At 54.2% G+C, this 16,806-nt stretch overlaps 2 protein-coding genes across 23 annotated transcripts in view; one reads left to right on the forward strand and one right to left on the reverse strand.

Annotated features, from left to right (window-relative positions):
- The window catches only part of EPB41 (erythrocyte membrane protein band 4.1), an 84,027-nt gene extending 79,979 nt beyond the window's left edge, over positions 1–4,048 (forward strand). For all 22 annotated transcript variants that reach the window (XM_065650474.1, XM_065650475.1, XM_065650453.1 and 19 more), the window contains one exon: positions 742–4,048. The gene's annotated coding sequence lies outside the window, so the exon portion shown is untranslated. The remainder of the gene's footprint in view (positions 1–741) is intronic.
- TMEM200B (transmembrane protein 200B) lies at positions 3,383–16,453 on the reverse strand. The gene is made up of 2 exons (XM_065650477.1): positions 16,278–16,453; positions 3,383–9,338 (listed from the first exon to the last, which is right to left on the reverse strand). Exon 2 carries the CDS (start codon positions 9,313–9,315, stop codon positions 8,083–8,085), a length of 1,233 nt encoding a protein of 410 aa, XP_065506549.1. The 5' UTR covers positions 9,316–9,338; positions 16,278–16,453; the 3' UTR covers positions 3,383–8,082.
- Positions 16,454–16,806: the final 353 nt, after the last annotated feature.

The raw sequence follows: 16,806 nt of genomic DNA on the forward strand, positions 1-16,806 counted from the left end.
CCAGGAACAAGCGCCAGGACCAGAGGAAACGGCCTCAAGTTGCGCCAGGGGAGGTTGAGGTTGGATGTGGGGAACAATTTCTTCCCCAAAGGGCTGTGGGGCATTGGAACAGGCTGCCCAGGGCAGTGCTGGAGTCACCATCCCTGGAGGGTTGGACAGACGGACATGAGGTTCTCGGGACACGGGGCAGTGCCGGGGGTGGGGGAACGGTTGGACTCGGTGATCTTGAGGGGCTTTTCCAAGCGAAATGATTCTCTGTCAGTGCTGGGTGACCCTTGAGCTGGAAAGGTCCCTTTTCTGCAGTTTTGGTGGTTTTTGGAAAGAGCTGCGTGAGGAATCCAGGAGCTCTGTAAAGCCCGTCCTGCCCCACCTCGGTGATGTTGGTGTTGCCCAAGTCAGGGCCGTGCGCTGCCCGGCGCGTGTCCTGCCTCATCCCCACAAAACCGGAACTTTGGGACATGGAAAAAAAATCAGTGAGGGAAGAGACCGTGTGGTTTAACAGACATTGTAGTTGAGCTTTTTAACTCTCTAAACGTGAATATTAACAAAAATGGCACAGGTTTCCTAAGGGTTCCTGAACTTGTGGCTCTTCAGACATGGTCCTTGAAGGGTGTTTGTGCTGTTGGTGGCAACTAACCTTCTGATTTCAGTTCTCCGATGGTGTCAGGGCAGCAGGTTCCTCTCTTTCCCAGAAGTCCAGCTGTTTGCAGCCATTAACTTGCCGTGTGTTTCTCTCCCTAGGAAGCGTTCCTGCCAGACACAACGCCAGGAAAAAGAAACCAGCAAAACTACCAAGAAACTACCTGGAGCACAAAGACCTCAGATTTACAAGACTTGACGCTCAGAGACATTCATATAATGTATTAGGAGTTGTGCTTTGACATTTTACTTGGGATTTTCCAGACTCCACTGGATCCTATTGGATATAGGGTTTTGGATTTTTTTTAATACATATTGTGACAAAAGTATGCCATATTTCTAACTGTACTGAGTATTTTTTACAGGTTTTCAATTTTGCATTCCCTCTCATGCATTAGCCTCTTCAGCTACAGCCCCTGCCACACCTCACAGGGCTCCAAGGGTCGCTGGTTTAAGTTGTTATTCCCTCCGCCTTGTCAGGGAGAACGGAGATAAAGCCACATCGGTGCATATTCCATGTGCGGGATCCGTACGCGCCTTCCGAAAGCCATGGGTCCTTCTGCAGGGAGAGTCAGTTTAAAAAAGTCAAGACTTCAGTTTTGTGTGGCGTTTCCAATTGCCTCTTGATTTTTTTTTTTTTTAATTATTATTATTTTTGTGTGTGTTTGTTTTTGGTTTTGTTGGTTTTTTTTTTTTAGCTCTAGGAAGCTTGAGCTTTCACTCTGAATTTCCTTCCCATTGGGTTTCAGGCCCCCGATGTGTGAACACAAGTAGGGTTTTGTGGTGTAGCCTATGCACACATCTTCATAGCTGACTATAGATGTAAGGAATACTGGAAGTTGCTTCAAGTATCTTATACTGTGAATTTTAGAGCTTTAAGAGGACTGGGATAGCACCTCGCCTTCCTCCCGTGTGTCTCTGCCAAGTGCTACCAACCCGTTGGTGTTTTCTAGATGCTGTTACATTAAAAAGCCCTTAGAAGTGTGTGTTTAAGGTATTTGGACTCTGAATGCTATTAAGGTAGGTTTATGCAGCGTTCACAGTAACTCTTTTTTTTCGGTGTCGTAGTTCTTCACTTGTTCATGTTCATGATATTTAAATTAGGGTTTGGGGTTTTTTGTAAGTCATGGGTTGGCTTGTTGTTTGGGGTTTTTTTTGTCCCCTCACAGTTCTATTTAAAGCTGAACATGTTACCAGGGCTTATATCCTACTGTCATTTAATTTTAAATCCTTTAGACAATCCTTCCTAGGCCTGTAAGCTGTATTTGGAGAGGCTGAACAAGAAATCTTAGGATGTATCAGGTGTTGCTGGTCATAATAGAGCCAAACCATGTGGAAGGTGCTGCCACCCCCTCTTCCATGCTGGCTTAAAGGTCTGTATTTCATAACTGGCTTGCTGGAATGAAACACCAGGGCTAAGTGTCTGCAACTTTAGGGTGAGCTTACCAGCGGGGATGACCAGAAAATGTCTGTTCTGTGGCTGGATGCGCTTCCCTCCACAGCACCCGGGGCTGAGCTGCTGCTTTCTGAACTTCATGGAAATGTTTTAATCACGCCCTGGTTTCTCTTTCCAGCATTTAAATTTAAAAAGAAAACAAAACCAAAAACCAAGCAGCTTTTGTAAAGAGTCTGCCCAGATACTTGTGAACACTTTAGTACACTTTGAGGTTGTGATTTTTTTATATATCTATATATTTATATATAGTGTGGCACATTGGTAGCTGAGGGCAGGGAGTGCTCTGCTGCTGCTCCTCAGTCAAGGATGGGAAGAAAATGGCAAATTAAAAAAAAGCTCTCTGCTATTGTAAATTTGAATAGTGTGTTTCAGGAATCACTGGATTTAGCTCAGGCTGCAAAGACTTGGCTGCAAACAGCCTTTGAGAGACACTGGGGCTGGTGTAGCTTCTCACAGTCAGGTGCAATTTTAATGAAGCTGTCAGTATTGATTGGAGACTATGCTGGAAACACTGGAGCTGCTGTATTTTTTACTTTCCTTGAGTTTTGCTGGCCGTGTGCACGGTCACCTCCGGTGATGCTCTGCTGGGTACCAGCATCCTGCGCTGGGGATTTCGGGAATCCTCGGCCCCACAGCTGCAGTGCAGAGATCAAGTCTTCCTATTCCTGTCTGAACAGCCCTTTCCTTCCTTCCGCTGCAGCGCAGAGCCTGTGACAGCTCCGCGTCCCCGCTGTTCTCAGCTTAGTTGGGTAACACTTGCCTTAACCGCCTGTCACGCTGAGCATCCCTCCGGCCGTGGCCCTTTCCGAGGAATTTTGCTTTTTGTTGCTCAGTCCTTCCTTCTCACCCTGGAGCAGCTACCTGAGGAGCAAACAAGCACACTGAGCCAGCACTAAGAGGATTTCTGAGCTCTACCAGATAAACTAAGTTTGCCCATAGCACTTAAAGGCACTTGGGTGCCAGGAGAATTTAAAAGAACGTGGTATGAAGCTGAATCTTGGCCCTGGGTGGTTTTTTTTTCCCTGGATTTTGGGTGGCTGTTTCCAGGTTGCGCATTCTCACACTTCCCCCTTCTAAGTTTTTGCTTCTCCACAAGTATTTTTAAACAAGTTATCGCCTCGCTAAGTGTTGCCATCACCCTGCTGACCCTCCAGCTGACACAGCATCAAGCCCGGGAGCTGGACAGGAGCGGCCTGGGAAGAAGATAAAAGTTGTTACGAGCAGAAAAAGCTTCTTCCATGCTGGGCCAGGGCTGTGGCGGGGCTGCCCGTGCCCCTTCCACCGCTGACGGGTCTTTAAATCCTTGGTTCTCCACATGCTGTGTCATTTCTAGAGACAAACCAGCTAAGTAATGTCTATTTATATGAATGTTCCCAGCTCTTCCCACTCCACAAATTCACCCAGAGACTGTCTTGATTGTATAATATACATTATATGGAAGCTATTTATATATGAATGAATGTTTTTATAGAAAGGAAGGCAAGGAGCTTGCGTTCTCCTCCATTAAACTGGAACAGCAGCTCCGGTTGCCAAATAGCAGTCGCTGACCAACACAGATGTGTTAGCAAAGGACTGACTGCTTTCTGGTTTTCATAAACTGTGGTTTGCTGATTTTTCTTCTAATTGTACAATTACCTTAAGAGGTGGTAGTGTCCCAGCCTTAGAGATGAAACTTGTAAACAACAAAAAAAATAATTTAGTTGAGAATATGAAGGAGCTTTGTACAATTTTTTTAAGGCAATTGTGAATTGTCTAGGCTAGCTGTTTACATTCTTCTTTATAAAAATAGGAACTTTTAAAACTCACGAATCTTTATAGATTGACTAGTGATGGGAGCTCTTATTTTGAACTTTCATAGTAAATCAAAGGGAAAGGTGCCATAGCGTTTAGACATAAGTGTTCGGTATTGCTTCTTGTATTGCATTTTTCAATAAATTTTCAAACAAAACTGTCTCCTGGGCCCTGAAGGCTTTTTTATTCCTGTCTCTCCCCAGCCTGGCTTTGTGACAGTTTGCTTTTTCTGACCTCAGTCAGGCCTGTCAGTTCCCAAGTGCATCCCCAGCAGAGCCAGTGGGACCAGAAAGGGCTAAAAAGGAGCCCCAGATTCTAAGTTTTCCCTAAAGCATCATCTTCCAGTATCAAACCTCCTTGAGCTACAGAATTTGAGGTGAGCTCGGGTGCATTTCTGCTCCGCAGCTGCCGCCCAGCCCTGAGCAAATGTGATTGAACTGGAGCAGGAACATGGTCCAAACTGGCTTTTTTTTTTTTTTTTTTTTGTCCTGTCTCATTTTTGTTCTGGCTGCAGCATCTTTTGGAGGGACAGAAATACCAAGCAGAAAGCTGATGGTGCATCTTGGCCGCCAGGCTGACAGAGAACAAAAGCCAGTTGGCCCAGTTAGGGCGGCTGGAGACTGGACAGGATGAGCATCCCCCTGTGGTACCATCCACTGTGCCTCAGTTTCCCCAACAGAGAGAAAAGGAAGGGTTACACAGCCCTGTTGCTGCTCACGCACATGTCTATATTCACATGCTAAAAGCAACATAAATTCAAATGGCTCTAGAGACAAGTCACTGCATCTTACAGCCACCCTGCCTTTGGCCAGTTCACTTCCAAGCCTCTCCAAGTATTAAATCTCAAAGCAAAAATTACAAAGAAACCACAGAAATTGGCCCCAGATAACTGGGAAACAGCCACCACTGGAGCTGCTTTTCCCTAACGTGTCACAGCAGCTTGATTTACTTAAAACAATCAGGAAGAGTCAAACATCATGTTATTTCCCCAAGCCAGTGCTCATCACTGTGTCCGACCCCATTAGGGTTGCACCAAAATGCCCTTTAATTAACCCTGTCTTGAGGAGCTGAGGCTCGTGGGGGTCCCAGCTCCTTTAGGTAAGGGTGAAGAGCCCCAACCTGGCACAAACCGCAGCTCCGAAGACACCGTGTTTGGGGACAAACAGCCAAGAAATGGGTAAATTGCTGCTCAGCTGCACTTTGGGTGGTCAGTCCCCCACTCAGCGGCCACAGCATCACCATCAGGCTAGACATGAGGAAGAAATGCTTTACACTGAGGGTGGTGAGACCCCGGCCCAGAGCTGGGCTGGGCTGAGCCCTATCGCTCCCCTTTAGCCCCACCAAACTGCAAAGGCTGCCAAGCCTGGAGCCCTGTGGCATTTTGCCTGGCTACAAGCAAGGGAAAATATTAGGTAAACAAACACCATGGCAATCTAGAGAGATGCAAATAAATAAAAAAAAATCCAAAACAAACCCTTTGTCCCAACACCAGCAGAGGCAGCAGCCGCCCGCAGGCCCCCAGGGACCGAGCCCAAGCTGCAGCCCCTGGATCCCACACCAAAGGCAATGGTTCCATCGCGGAGGTCTCATCCTTCGGGAAGGAGCCACAAAAGCCATTTCCCTTCGTCGTCCATCCCTGGCCCTTTCGGGTCTCCATCTCAGACCCCGACCCAGGACCCAGAGGTGCAAGCATTCACCCTGGGAGGAAAAAGTTCCCATCCAAACGCCAGCTTGTTCCAGCCCAGGTTATTTTTAGGTCGTTCTTCTCATTTTGGGGCTCGAGCAGCCAGTCGTGTCCCCAGAGGGTCACTGCGGTGCCCCGGGGTCAGGGAAGCGCTGCGGGAGCCAGGCAAGGCGCAGGGCCGGCTCCATCCCATCTAGACGGGAGAGCCCAGGGTGGTTTAGGGTCTGGGATAAACAGAGTTGAAAGGAAGGAATTGCATTTGCAACAGGCCAGGTAGGACACGCTGAGCCCAGCCATGAGCTTTGCAACTGGGGAAGCTGAAGCACAGGAGGAAAGTCAAAGCCAGAGGCAGGGAGCGACCTCCCATCCTGCAGCAGCCGGGCTGGTGGCACCACGTTGATCCCTAACCCTCCATAGAAGCAACACCCTCAGTATCAGCAATTTCTTCCTCATGTCCAGCCTGAATCTCCCTCTTTTAGTTTAAAACCATCACCCCTTGTCCTATCACAACAGGCCCTGCTTAAAAGCCTGTCCCCATCTTTCTTACAGGCCCCTTTTAATTCCAGAAAGGCCGCAATAAGGTCTCCAGGAGGAATGTGTGGAACCTGGGGCATCAGCAAGTCTGTGCAGGACACCTACAAACCCACAAGAGCCAAAAAATAAAGAAAAAGAAAAAAAAAAAAAAAAAAAGTCAAGCAACCAAGCCCAAACCCACCCCAGCTCCAGCCGTCCTGGCTCCCTTGGGTGCCGGGAAGCATCAAGACGGGCACCCTTGGCTTCATACCAGCTCATTAATGCAGAGGGGGACTCAGCATTGCCCTTATGTCCTCTTTTTTAAAATAAAGCATCCAAAAGCAACACCCTGTATACCTCGCCAGAAAGTCACAAAGCTTTATAGCACCACAAAACACATCCACGCCCCACTGCGTAGCAGTGCACTGCACTATCGCTCGGTGCACATTGCAACAGCCTCAGCCCTGGCATGGAAAACCCCGACACTTCATCTTCCCAGCACCTGAGCAAGGAGATTTGTAGCAAGAGCACTCACCCTAAATAATGCACCAACATTTGCATTCCCTGGCTGTACGACAAGTGTGCGGCCGCTTACAGAGTGCTTTCCTGCCCAAGGACTTTAAATCTTAAGGAAGGACTTACCGGGTAGGTAGAGTCCCTTGCTGTGGGGTGGGGAGGAGTAAGGAGGAGGAGAAGGAAAGGCTGCAAACCAGCTCGATGTGCTGAGTAGCATCAGGTGTGGGGTGGGAGGATCATCCCCCAGCTGCGGCTGATCTTGGTGAGCAGCTGGGGGGTTGGGGCTGGAACCTTTGAAATTGGGATCTGCTGAGTTTTGGTGTGGTTGCTCTGGCCCTTCTCTCTCCTTCCTCTGCTTTTTGCCCTTTTGGGGGACATTTTTGGGTCGGCTCTATCCCTGTTTGGGCTGCACAGCCCCCAGCTCTGTTAAAGTGGTGGTCAAAGGGCTGTTATTAAACACGCACCCCAGGCTCCCTGGCCTCATCTGGCACAGCTCCTGTTCTGCATCCAAAAGGCACGAAAAAAACCCACATCAGCACCCAAGGGGGCCCAGGAAAACCAGCCCCACCACTCACCCCTTCCTCTCCACCCCATCACATCCCTCCCTTTGCCTGCATCCTCCCAGTACCTGCATCCTTCACCCCACCAAAATGAGCACAAAAAAACCCCAACCCGCAGACGGGCTTTGGGAATCGCTCTACCCCAGCGACTCTGTTTTAATCTGGCAGCTGCCTGCACAGCGGGAGGGGGGCAGCAGCACCTCACTGCCTGCAGCTCCCCCAGGCACCTTCTGCATCGTTGCTCTGCAAAAAACCCACAAAAGCAACCAAACCTTGAACTTATCCCCTTATCCTGCAAATATTCCACAGTTACAGAGCATCCTTCCACCCTCCAGCTAAGCCGGGGCAGGCAGCACGGCCTCGGACACTGCGCTGCCCACCCCGAGCATCCCACGGGGAAGGTGACGAGGTGAGGTGGGACTGCATGGCATCGAGATAATATTTAATAGCCCTGTCGGGCTTACGTGCTCCAATCAAGCAAATTTCCCAGTGGGTTGAGGCTTGGCAAGGGGACACCACCCCCCAAAACATCCCTCCCCCCAACCCTGCTGAAATAAAGTGCCGCGGGGGCCGGTGGGGCTTTGCCTGCCCCCATCCCACAGTTTGTGTTGGGTCCCAAAGCAAGGGCTCCTCTGGAAAAGCCACCAGGAGAAGGGCTTGTAAGGCCGAGGGCATCCACTGGGAAGTCATCGAGAGGCAGCCAGGAGAGGACACCCCACCCCAGGTGAGTCGGCCCCTGGCGCCGCACGTCAGTACATCCCTCCTGGCACCTGCTTAAAAACATCACCCCAAACCTCTCGCGGATGTGGATTCTGGGGTCGCTGGTGGGTGCTGGGGGCTGGGATGAGGGACAGTCCCCAATGCCCGTGGGGACATCAGACCCGCGTGCCCCCCGGCTCCATCCCCACGGCCCAGGAGCTGGGTCAGGGCTCGCCCCGGCTTGGGGGTTCGCTGGGCTCCAGCAGCCGGTCTGAGGACTCGCCAGCACTTTCCAGTTTGGCATAACCCACCAGGCTGAGGTGGTCCAGCCGGGGCCAGCTCCGGTTCTTCATGGGGGCCACCAGCAGCCCCCCCGGCTGGCCCAGGTCCAGGGACTTGGAGTGTCCCGGGGTGTGGAGCTGCGTGTCCAGGCGGAGCTCCACACCGGGGCAGCCGCCGTCCACGTTGACGATGACGTGGCCATCACCACCATGGTCCTGGCCACCGGGCGTGACGTTGCCACCCCTGGAGAGCAGAGTCCGGGAGAGCTGCGGTGCTTCAGTAGGGGGATCAGCAGGACCCCCCTCTGCCTTCTTGCCAGCCCCTCGTGCCGCCGCGTCCAGCAAACAGTTGTTGAGCTTGATGACGGGCAACGCCAAGGCCCCGACGGCCGAGGAGAGGAGGGACTCGGCCCCGGCGCGGCAGGAGAGGCTGAGGTTGGCCTCCGCGGAGGCGCCGGAGCGGACGCTGAGGAGGGAGGCGGCAGGGGACGCTGCCGGGTGCCGGAGGAGCTCGGCCGTGGTCTGGAGCCTGTTGGGGCCGTAGCAGTTGGACCACTTGCCGTCAGGACCAAGACAGGGCTGGCAGGAGAGATCCACCTGGTAGCAACCCTCCATGCACTCAGTGTTGGCCTGGGGCACGGGTTGGCTGTCCCCACGCTGGCAATGACCATCCTCGGGGCCGGTCCCCTCGGGGAGACCCCCCGCCATGGAGTAGAGCCCCTTCTGCATCAGCCTGCGGGTCTCCATGTCCCTGTTCTCGTACAGCATGGTGTTGGCGCAGATGAAGATGAAGAGCCCGATGCCCATGATGACGGGGCCGATCAGCTTGAGCTTCTCACTGTGGGGCACGTGGCGCCCGGCGGCCGCCTCCCTCCTCATGTCCCCTGCGATGCTGGTGTTCCCCACGCTGGCCCCGGTGCCACCGGGTCCCCGGTGGGGCCAGTAGCCCACCACGGCAATGGTCATGCCCACCAGCACCACCGAGATGCCCACCATGACAAAGGCTCCTGACGGCGAGCGCATGCGGAGCTGCCCTTTCACCGGGACCTCCGGTGGTGATTTGCGCCGCAGCCGGCGCCCCCGGCGCCGCGGCGGAGCGGGGGGCACTGGTGGTTTGGTCCCCCCTGTCTCCAGCTCCCGCATGGGTCCATTGGTTTTGGTGTTCTCAGCAGTCATCGTCTCTGGCTCAGCCGCAATTCCTGTGGGGTGGGGAGGAGAAAAAGGTGAAGAGGCATCACTGGGGGTCCATGTGTCTGGGATCTCAGGAGCATGGGAACCACAGGGATGCCTGGGACACAGAATCACGGAATCATTTTGGTTGGGAGAGACCCTCAAGATCACCGAGTCCAACCGTTCCCCCACCCCGGCCCTGCCCCGTGTCCCGAGAACCTCATGTCCGTCTGTCCAACCCTCCAGGGATGGTGACTCCAGCACTGCCCTGGGCAGCCTGTTCCAGTGCCCCACAGCCCTTTGGGGAAGAAATTGTTCCAAGATCCAACCTCGACCTCCCCTGGCGCAACTTGAGGCCGTTTCCTCTGGTCCTGGCGCTTGTTCCTGGGGAGCAGAGCCCGACCCCCCCCGGCTCCAAGCTCCTTTCAGGCAGGTCAGAGATCAGAAGGTCTCCCCTCAGCTCCTGTGCTCCAGCTGAACCCCCAGCTCCCTCAGCTGTTCCTCATGAGACTTGATGCACTTTATATCCAGTACCTTGTTTCCTAGAGGAGCAAAAAGGTGTCGAAGCTGCTGCCAAAACCAGCCAGGCAGGGCAGAATCAGCTGGGCTGGCAGCGCCATGCACGGGGTAAGCGCTGCCTCGCGACCCGGGGAAGCCAAAACACACCCTGAACACGTCCCAGACCGAAAAACATCTTTAAAAAAATATAAATAACCTCATGCTGACAGGAATCTCTGTACTTGCAGCCCAGCTGGGTGCCCAGCACTGGTGGGTGATGTGGGCAGGACGGCGTGTCCGTGCCCTCGCCCGCCCCCCCGGCACCGCCGGCGCTGCCGGCGCGGGAACGCCGCCCGTGCTGTCCCAAACCAGGGACGTGCCACCGGCAAGCGCTGCAAGGCGGCCCCCAGCCAAGGGATGCTGCGGGAGGGGGCTCGTTGTGCCGCTGTATCTTACATTGCAAAAGAAGAGCGTTCAGATGGCACGGCAGCATTGATGTTCAGCAATTAAAAGCCAGAAGGTAAAACCGAGGAGAAACACCCTGGCACAGGCAGCAGGGATGGCAGGAGGGGGGTGGGCGCTCAAGTTCTACTCCCCAAGATGAACGGAGCACCGAGCGCCAGCAACCAGCATCACCAACAGCCAAAAAACAAAATAACAAAGTGGTTTTTTTCCCCAGTCTTAATCATCTTAAGGTGTTATTAGCATCAGAGGGAAGGAATTAAAGATATGACTTTCAGGATGACAGTGTGTTCCTGGCACAAGGCTGTCAAGCTGTGACAATTTGAATAAGGGAGATTTTAAAAGTCCCAAACAAAAACAACCCAAACACGCAGCCCACTGCTGAGTGGGGTGTTAAACCTTCCTGTGAAACAAGCTGAGAATCCTACATTGCCAAAGGGGAAACACAATAAATCAAACACAATGGTCATCCTGATTGGAAAAACTAGTTTTAAAAATTTCAGTACTACAGGGAAACTACCAGGCACTTGAACACATCCCAAAGACTGTGCGGTGTTTTGCCACCAAATGCCCTGATTTAGGTTATGTCCCAGCTTTCTCTCATTACCATCTTAGGTTCAGCTTCTCTTAAATTCATATCAAATCCTCCACATGAAGCCTTGCTGGCTACTTAGGGATTAAAATAAGTAAAACCCACAAAGGCTCTTTGATACCATCTGTGGAGGGGAACTGTGAACACCCAGGGCTCACGTCCCCCAAAGTCACCCTGAACACACACACACACCCACCAGACACCTCCTATTTTTGGTCCTGAGCCTTGGCCATGCCACTTTAATCCCAATTCTACCACTATCTCCTTTAACCCCTAGAGCCCCTGTGGAGCTGCATCCCTGCTGGGGACCATAAGCATCCCTTTGCAGGGACCACAAGCATCCCTGCCGGGGAACTGCAAGCATCCCTTTGCGGGGACCATGAGCATCCTTGCCGGGGTCCCTCTCCGTGCGGTGCATCGGGTCCGAGTGACATTCACCTGGGCCGTGTCGAGCTGCTGTTCCTACATTTTTGTACTGGATACATCCTGAGGCTAAACTGTGGGATCTGGGGTTCTTAAAAACAGGGGCAGCAGGACCAGTGGGTGCCCATCCACCCCATATCCACATGGTCCAGACCCAGGCTGGGTCTAAACCATCTCCATTCCCCTCTTCCCTCCCTTTCCCCGTCACAGGGATGGGGACACAGAGGCTGACAATCTGCCCGCAGGCAGGGAATCCCCTCGGCCCCTCCCCAACCATTCCTGCCCCCAGCTCCTCTCCCATTATCTCCCCACTGCCCGATAGCTGTCTGCTTTCTGAAGTCAGAGTGTTTAATTGCTCATCGCCAGGGCTGCTTGTTCCCAGAGTTCAAAACCATTATTTTTATTAATAGAATCCCCAAGGTTACATAAGCTCTTTAAAAAAAATGAAAAAAAATACATAAAACCCAGCGTTGCCATCCAATTCTGCAACTCACAGCCGCCGACACTCACGCGAATGAACTAATTCAATGTTGGAGCAGCAGAACTAGACACGGCTCAGCTGGAGGGCAGGGCTGGGGGTCCCGAGGCTGCTGCCAGGGCAAGGGACAGGCTGGTGCCTTGGTGGGGACAGGCAGTGGCCCAGGGCTCCCGGCCACCTCCCTCCAGCTGCAGTTCACCAGGACCCAGCGCCTCCAGTTTGGAGGTTTTGATTCCCGCTGGGGGAGAATGACAGCACAGAAATGTAAATGCCGTGAGCGTTATCGAGCGAGATGAGGGCTGCTCTGCCACCGGGTTCCGAGCTAAGCTTCCAATCCCCACAATAAGCCTGGCATTAAAATAAACCCAAATATTTCTTTAATCCCCCCCATCACAAAGGCGTATTGCTGGCTCCACCCTCCTAGCCCAATCCTCTCGCATGGCCTGCACAGACAGACACTCCTAAAATTTGACACTAAATCCCAAGGCATCCGACAATAGCGGAGCTGGCTGGGGGGTAAAGCAGAATTTGGGACAGGTCCCTCTCGCAGGCAGGTCCCTGCATCCCATGGGTGCCCTGGGGATGCTCTGCCCCTGACCCAACTGTGCCATCAGCTGGAGGCTGCAGCACGCCACAGGCTAGCAAAAAGCAGATTTGGCCACAAAGCCTTCCTCTGGCTGAGGGATGAAGGGCTGTGCCAGTGCCTGGCAGTGTCACTCCAGTGCCATGTCCCAGGAGGTGCCAGCCAGGGGCCAGCAGCTCGGTGACGGGCTGGAGAGCTAGAAAAGCACCTCGTGGAAAATGGCCAAGTGCAGGGAATGCTGAGGGCAGCTGCTTTCCCCTGGCAGGTTTATCCCCCTGAACAGTTATTTTTTTTCCAGGATAACACCTGGAAAGAGCTTCAGCGAGGGACAGATTCCACCACATCAGCAGGGATTTAAAACCGGCATCTGCCCAGGGAGAGCGTTTCTATTGCTGCTGTCCTGCCCCACTCCAGCCTGCATTGCCCATCTTCAGGGCACCGTCCCAGCCTGTACCCAGGGTCCTGTCCCATACCAGGTGTCCCATCCTGTACCCAGGATCCCATCTCACGGATCTTCTGCACATCCCATCTGCAGTGCATCACCCCAGGGACCGGCACACGAACTGCTCAGGCTGTACTGAGCACTCAAGCAATGCCTGACAGACAGAAAACCCCTCATTTTGCCTTTTCTTCTCCTAAAATATCACAACTTTAAAGCCGCCCTCCTGACTTTGGGAATAAACTGATTTTGAAATTCATTGCCAGATCAGTCAGCAAATCCCACAGTGTGTCTAAAGGCTGTGGTGATGGGTGAGACCCCCAAAGCGCCAAGGTACAGCACAGACCCCCCCACCTCACCCAAAGCCCCCAGGGAGCCCCTGTCACCACACAGGGACATTCCCAGGGTTCAGAGCAGCCATGGTGGGGACAGGTCTCACCCAAAACATCCTCCTCCCCAGGAGCCCGCAGCACGCCCAACAGCCACACGCTGGCAAAAAATTAAATCGTTTAAATCGCTTTTCAACTGCTGAGATGCCCAAGCCCGTGGTGGCTGAGCTCCCCCAAATCCCCTCTCTGCAGGGAAGGGGGACCCAGGCAGATGAGACATTACGGGTGTGAGGACATGGGGAGCTGCGAGAGCCCGCCCTGGCTTCCCCACCCACCGGGGACAGTACAGAGAATGGTAATAACAGTCTGTGCTGAGAGGAGACGCTTAAAAATAACTCCCTTTTTCAGCCTAACCTCCAACGCCACCCCCGGCACGGGGCAGGGAGGGGATTGCATGGAGCAGCACCCCAGTGCCAGCCCCCCCCTCCCCATCTCGCCTCCCACCCTGGCTGCAGGAGGGATGAAGCCGGCGGGAGAGCAGCATCGGTCCCGGCATGTGGAGCATCCGTCATCCTGGATGCTCGGGGTGCTTTGAGGCCCGTGTGGTGCCGCCTCCATCTCTATTTTTCTCAGTCCACTTCAAATTTCTCCCTTTGGCTACATATTAAAGGTGACCAGACAGAAGAAATGAGATAAAAAGCCACCGGGCATCTTTCTGGGTCTGTCCCAGCAGAAGAAAACTCTGTCAGCGTCCCAGCACCCACCAGCAAAGCCCCATCTGGGCTCAGTCCCGAGGGGTAAATTTCCCTGCCGTGACCCCAGCACAAGCGTGTTCCCAACATGGTGACAAAATCTGTCCCTCCAGCTTCGGCTTTGGCCGGTGACACTCATTAATCAATCATAATTAATTAAGTTCTCTCATAGAAGCTTTTACATAAACCCAGTAACTCTAATTATCAGGGTGTGGGAAGGATTAATCTTCCCAGCAGGAACCACCTTCTGGTCCTGGGCTGGAGGGTCTCACATCGGCTTTTTAGTGGAGGTTGTGATCCATTTTCACCTTTGCTGCAGCACAGGACACCCCAGGTGTGACAATTTACCCTCTGCCCTTGGCCCAAAGGCTCATCAGTCTGAAACATCCCTCATTTCTCTCTCTGCAGCAGCCGAGACCTCAGTTTCCCCAGGCAAAGGACAGGACAGATGAGATGTTAACACACGACCACCTCCCCTAAGCACTGACTGATGGGGACGTCACCCCCACGCCTGGCTGAGCTGTGGAGAAGCACCTTCCCAACTTCAGGCCACACGTCCCAGACAGCAGCCAGGAGCCTCCGGGGCCACCACTGTCACTCGGAACACGAGCCAGGACAGCAGGCTATGGGGACAGACGGTGCTCGGGTGGTTTGGGGACACAGACGGGTCTGTCCCTTTGCTTTCTGCCCTGCGCTTGATGGGCTTCCCCAGGAGAGACGGTCCCGATCGGCGAACGGGATGCAGCAATGCCCAGGAGCGGGGAGAGTCACCAGTGCCACCAGTAACACCAGTCCTCTTCACCTTGACACCTCCAAAGTCCTCTCTGCTCCCAAAACGGGGACAACCGCTCAACTCCTCTCTAGCCCTCAGGCAAAGAAAGTGCGTGGAAACATCCAACTGATTACTAATTACAAGAGCTTGCCTTACTCAGATTTGCTCTACTAATTAGACTAATCTCCACAGCTGGGAAATGAGCTGCAGTTACCCATCGTGAGGAGATCACACAAGTTGGGTGGATGCTCAACTCATGTCAGACCCCCACGAAGGGGATTGTCATTCCAAGCCCCTTCTGACGGGCCATTGTTTAAGGAGACAATAGAAACGTCAACAAAGTTCATGTTTCTCCTCCAAGCTGATGCTGAAATCAGGACATCTGCATTGCTCAACTTTTTTTTATATGAACCAGATGCAAATAATTAATAAATCCAAATTCAAGATAATGCAGGCATCTAAATTTAAACAGAAAGTGGATTTCTAATGCAGCTTTTTGCTTGCTTGGAGGAGGAGGAGGAGTGGGGAGCTCGGGGGGATTTCCTAGGAGAATTCCTGCCTCTGGGAAGCGGTGCAGGGTGGCTGGGCACCCCAGGCGTGCAGCCTGCACCAGAGCACCTTGCAAATCCTCATGGCCAAGAGAAAAGGAAAGAGAGGGAGAAAAAAAAAAAAAAGCCGTAGGTTGGGATTTCCAGGGAATTAGATTAGGACCAAACTCTTTCTGAATTTGGCACCTTCGCTGCTGCTCCTTTGAAAAATCCCTGCCAGTGTGAAGGGAGGGAGGGAAGGGGCTGCCAAGTTCTCCCTGCTCCCAGGCATGGCCCAAGTTCTCCAGTGGGTCAAACACATAAAACCCATCTCCTCCCACTCCAGGGACCCACATCGCACTCTGCCTGCAAGCAATGAAGTTCCCAGCCCTATTCCCAGCTGGGATTACTCTTGCCTCCCGCGTTTTAAACCTTTCATCTCTTCTAATCTTTACCCTGCAAAAGACTCGTCTCCCCGATTTTGTGAATAAGAATTAAAACCCACCTGGAAACGAGACAGGAGCTGTGGGTCTGGCTGCGGTTGTTCCCCTCCTCCAAGCTGTAAAGCTGAGCCCCTTGTGCAAAAAGACCCTCCCGATCCCAAACTCCAGGAGCTACCGGGATAATTTCCACCCACTTCTCCTCTCTCGAGTGTCTACACCAAATCCTGCATGAGTGCTCCTCGCCTCACCCCGTGCGAGGAGCCTCGGGGAACTGCAAGAAGTGCTGGGGTTTGGATACTACGGCCAGATCCTCCCCAGGTCCCGGTTTCTGGCCATGCAAGGGTGCGTGTGCCCGTGCGTGGGCTCGCACACGAGTGTCCGTGCACGTCTGTGTCAGAGTGTGCATGCGAGTGTGCGCCTGCAGGCCGCATGTGTGTGTCCATGTGCTGTGTCTGCGTGTTTCTGGTGTCTGTGGGAGCGTGTTTGTGTCCGTGGGTGCAACTAATCTGCGGGTGCCCCGTGTCCGTGGGTGCCCGTTGTGCATCCCGCTGCGGGCTCGCTGTGCCCGGGCTTGATGTGCGTGTGTACAGCCGGTGCCGTGCCCGTGGATCCGCGTGGGTCCCCCCACTCCGGGACTCCCCTCCCGATCACCCCCCTATCCCGCACTCACCGGCGGCCGCCGAGCCGTTCGCCTCCCGCCGGGGCCGCTCCCCCGGGGGCGGCGGGCGCTGGGCTCCGCCGCCGCGGCCGGGGCCATGGAGCAGCGGGAGGCAGCGGGGCAGCCGGTCCTCGGCTCCCGGTTCCCAGCTCGCCGCCGCCGGGACGCCTGGGCGCGGGGCGGGGGGGCGGCAGGTTCCGCCCGGCCGCGGGTTCCCGCCCCGGCCGCGGCCCCGCGGGGGGGCGGAGCGCGGGGCTGGCGGGGAGGGGCCGGGGGGGACACAGGACGGGACCCCCCCAGCCCCGCTCCGGGGCTGCGGGCTCCGGCGGGGCCGGTTCGCGGCCGTGGGAAAGTTGCGATCGCTTCGCGGGGATTTTCCGGGCTCCGAGCGAGGCTGAGCCAAACCGGGCCGGGGAGCGGCGGGGAGGAGCCCGGGCCGGGATCCCTTCCCCGCCTCCCTCCCGGGTCCCTTCTCCGCCTTTCCCTGCAGGGACCCTCAGCCCGGCACCCCCCGCGCAGGATGGGACTCCCCGCAGCCCGC

Source organism: Caloenas nicobarica, chromosome 23 (genome assembly GCF_036013445.1).
Source record: "Caloenas nicobarica isolate bCalNic1 chromosome 23, bCalNic1.hap1, whole genome shotgun sequence".
Classification (NCBI taxonomy): Eukaryota; Metazoa; Chordata; class Aves; order Columbiformes; family Columbidae; genus Caloenas; species Caloenas nicobarica.

What these genes read in the sequence shown, in the direction of transcription:
- TMEM200B (XM_065650477.1), bottom strand. Translation starts at nt 9,315, where the DNA reads ATGACTGCTGAGAACACCAAAACCAATGGACCCATGCGGGAGCTGGAG.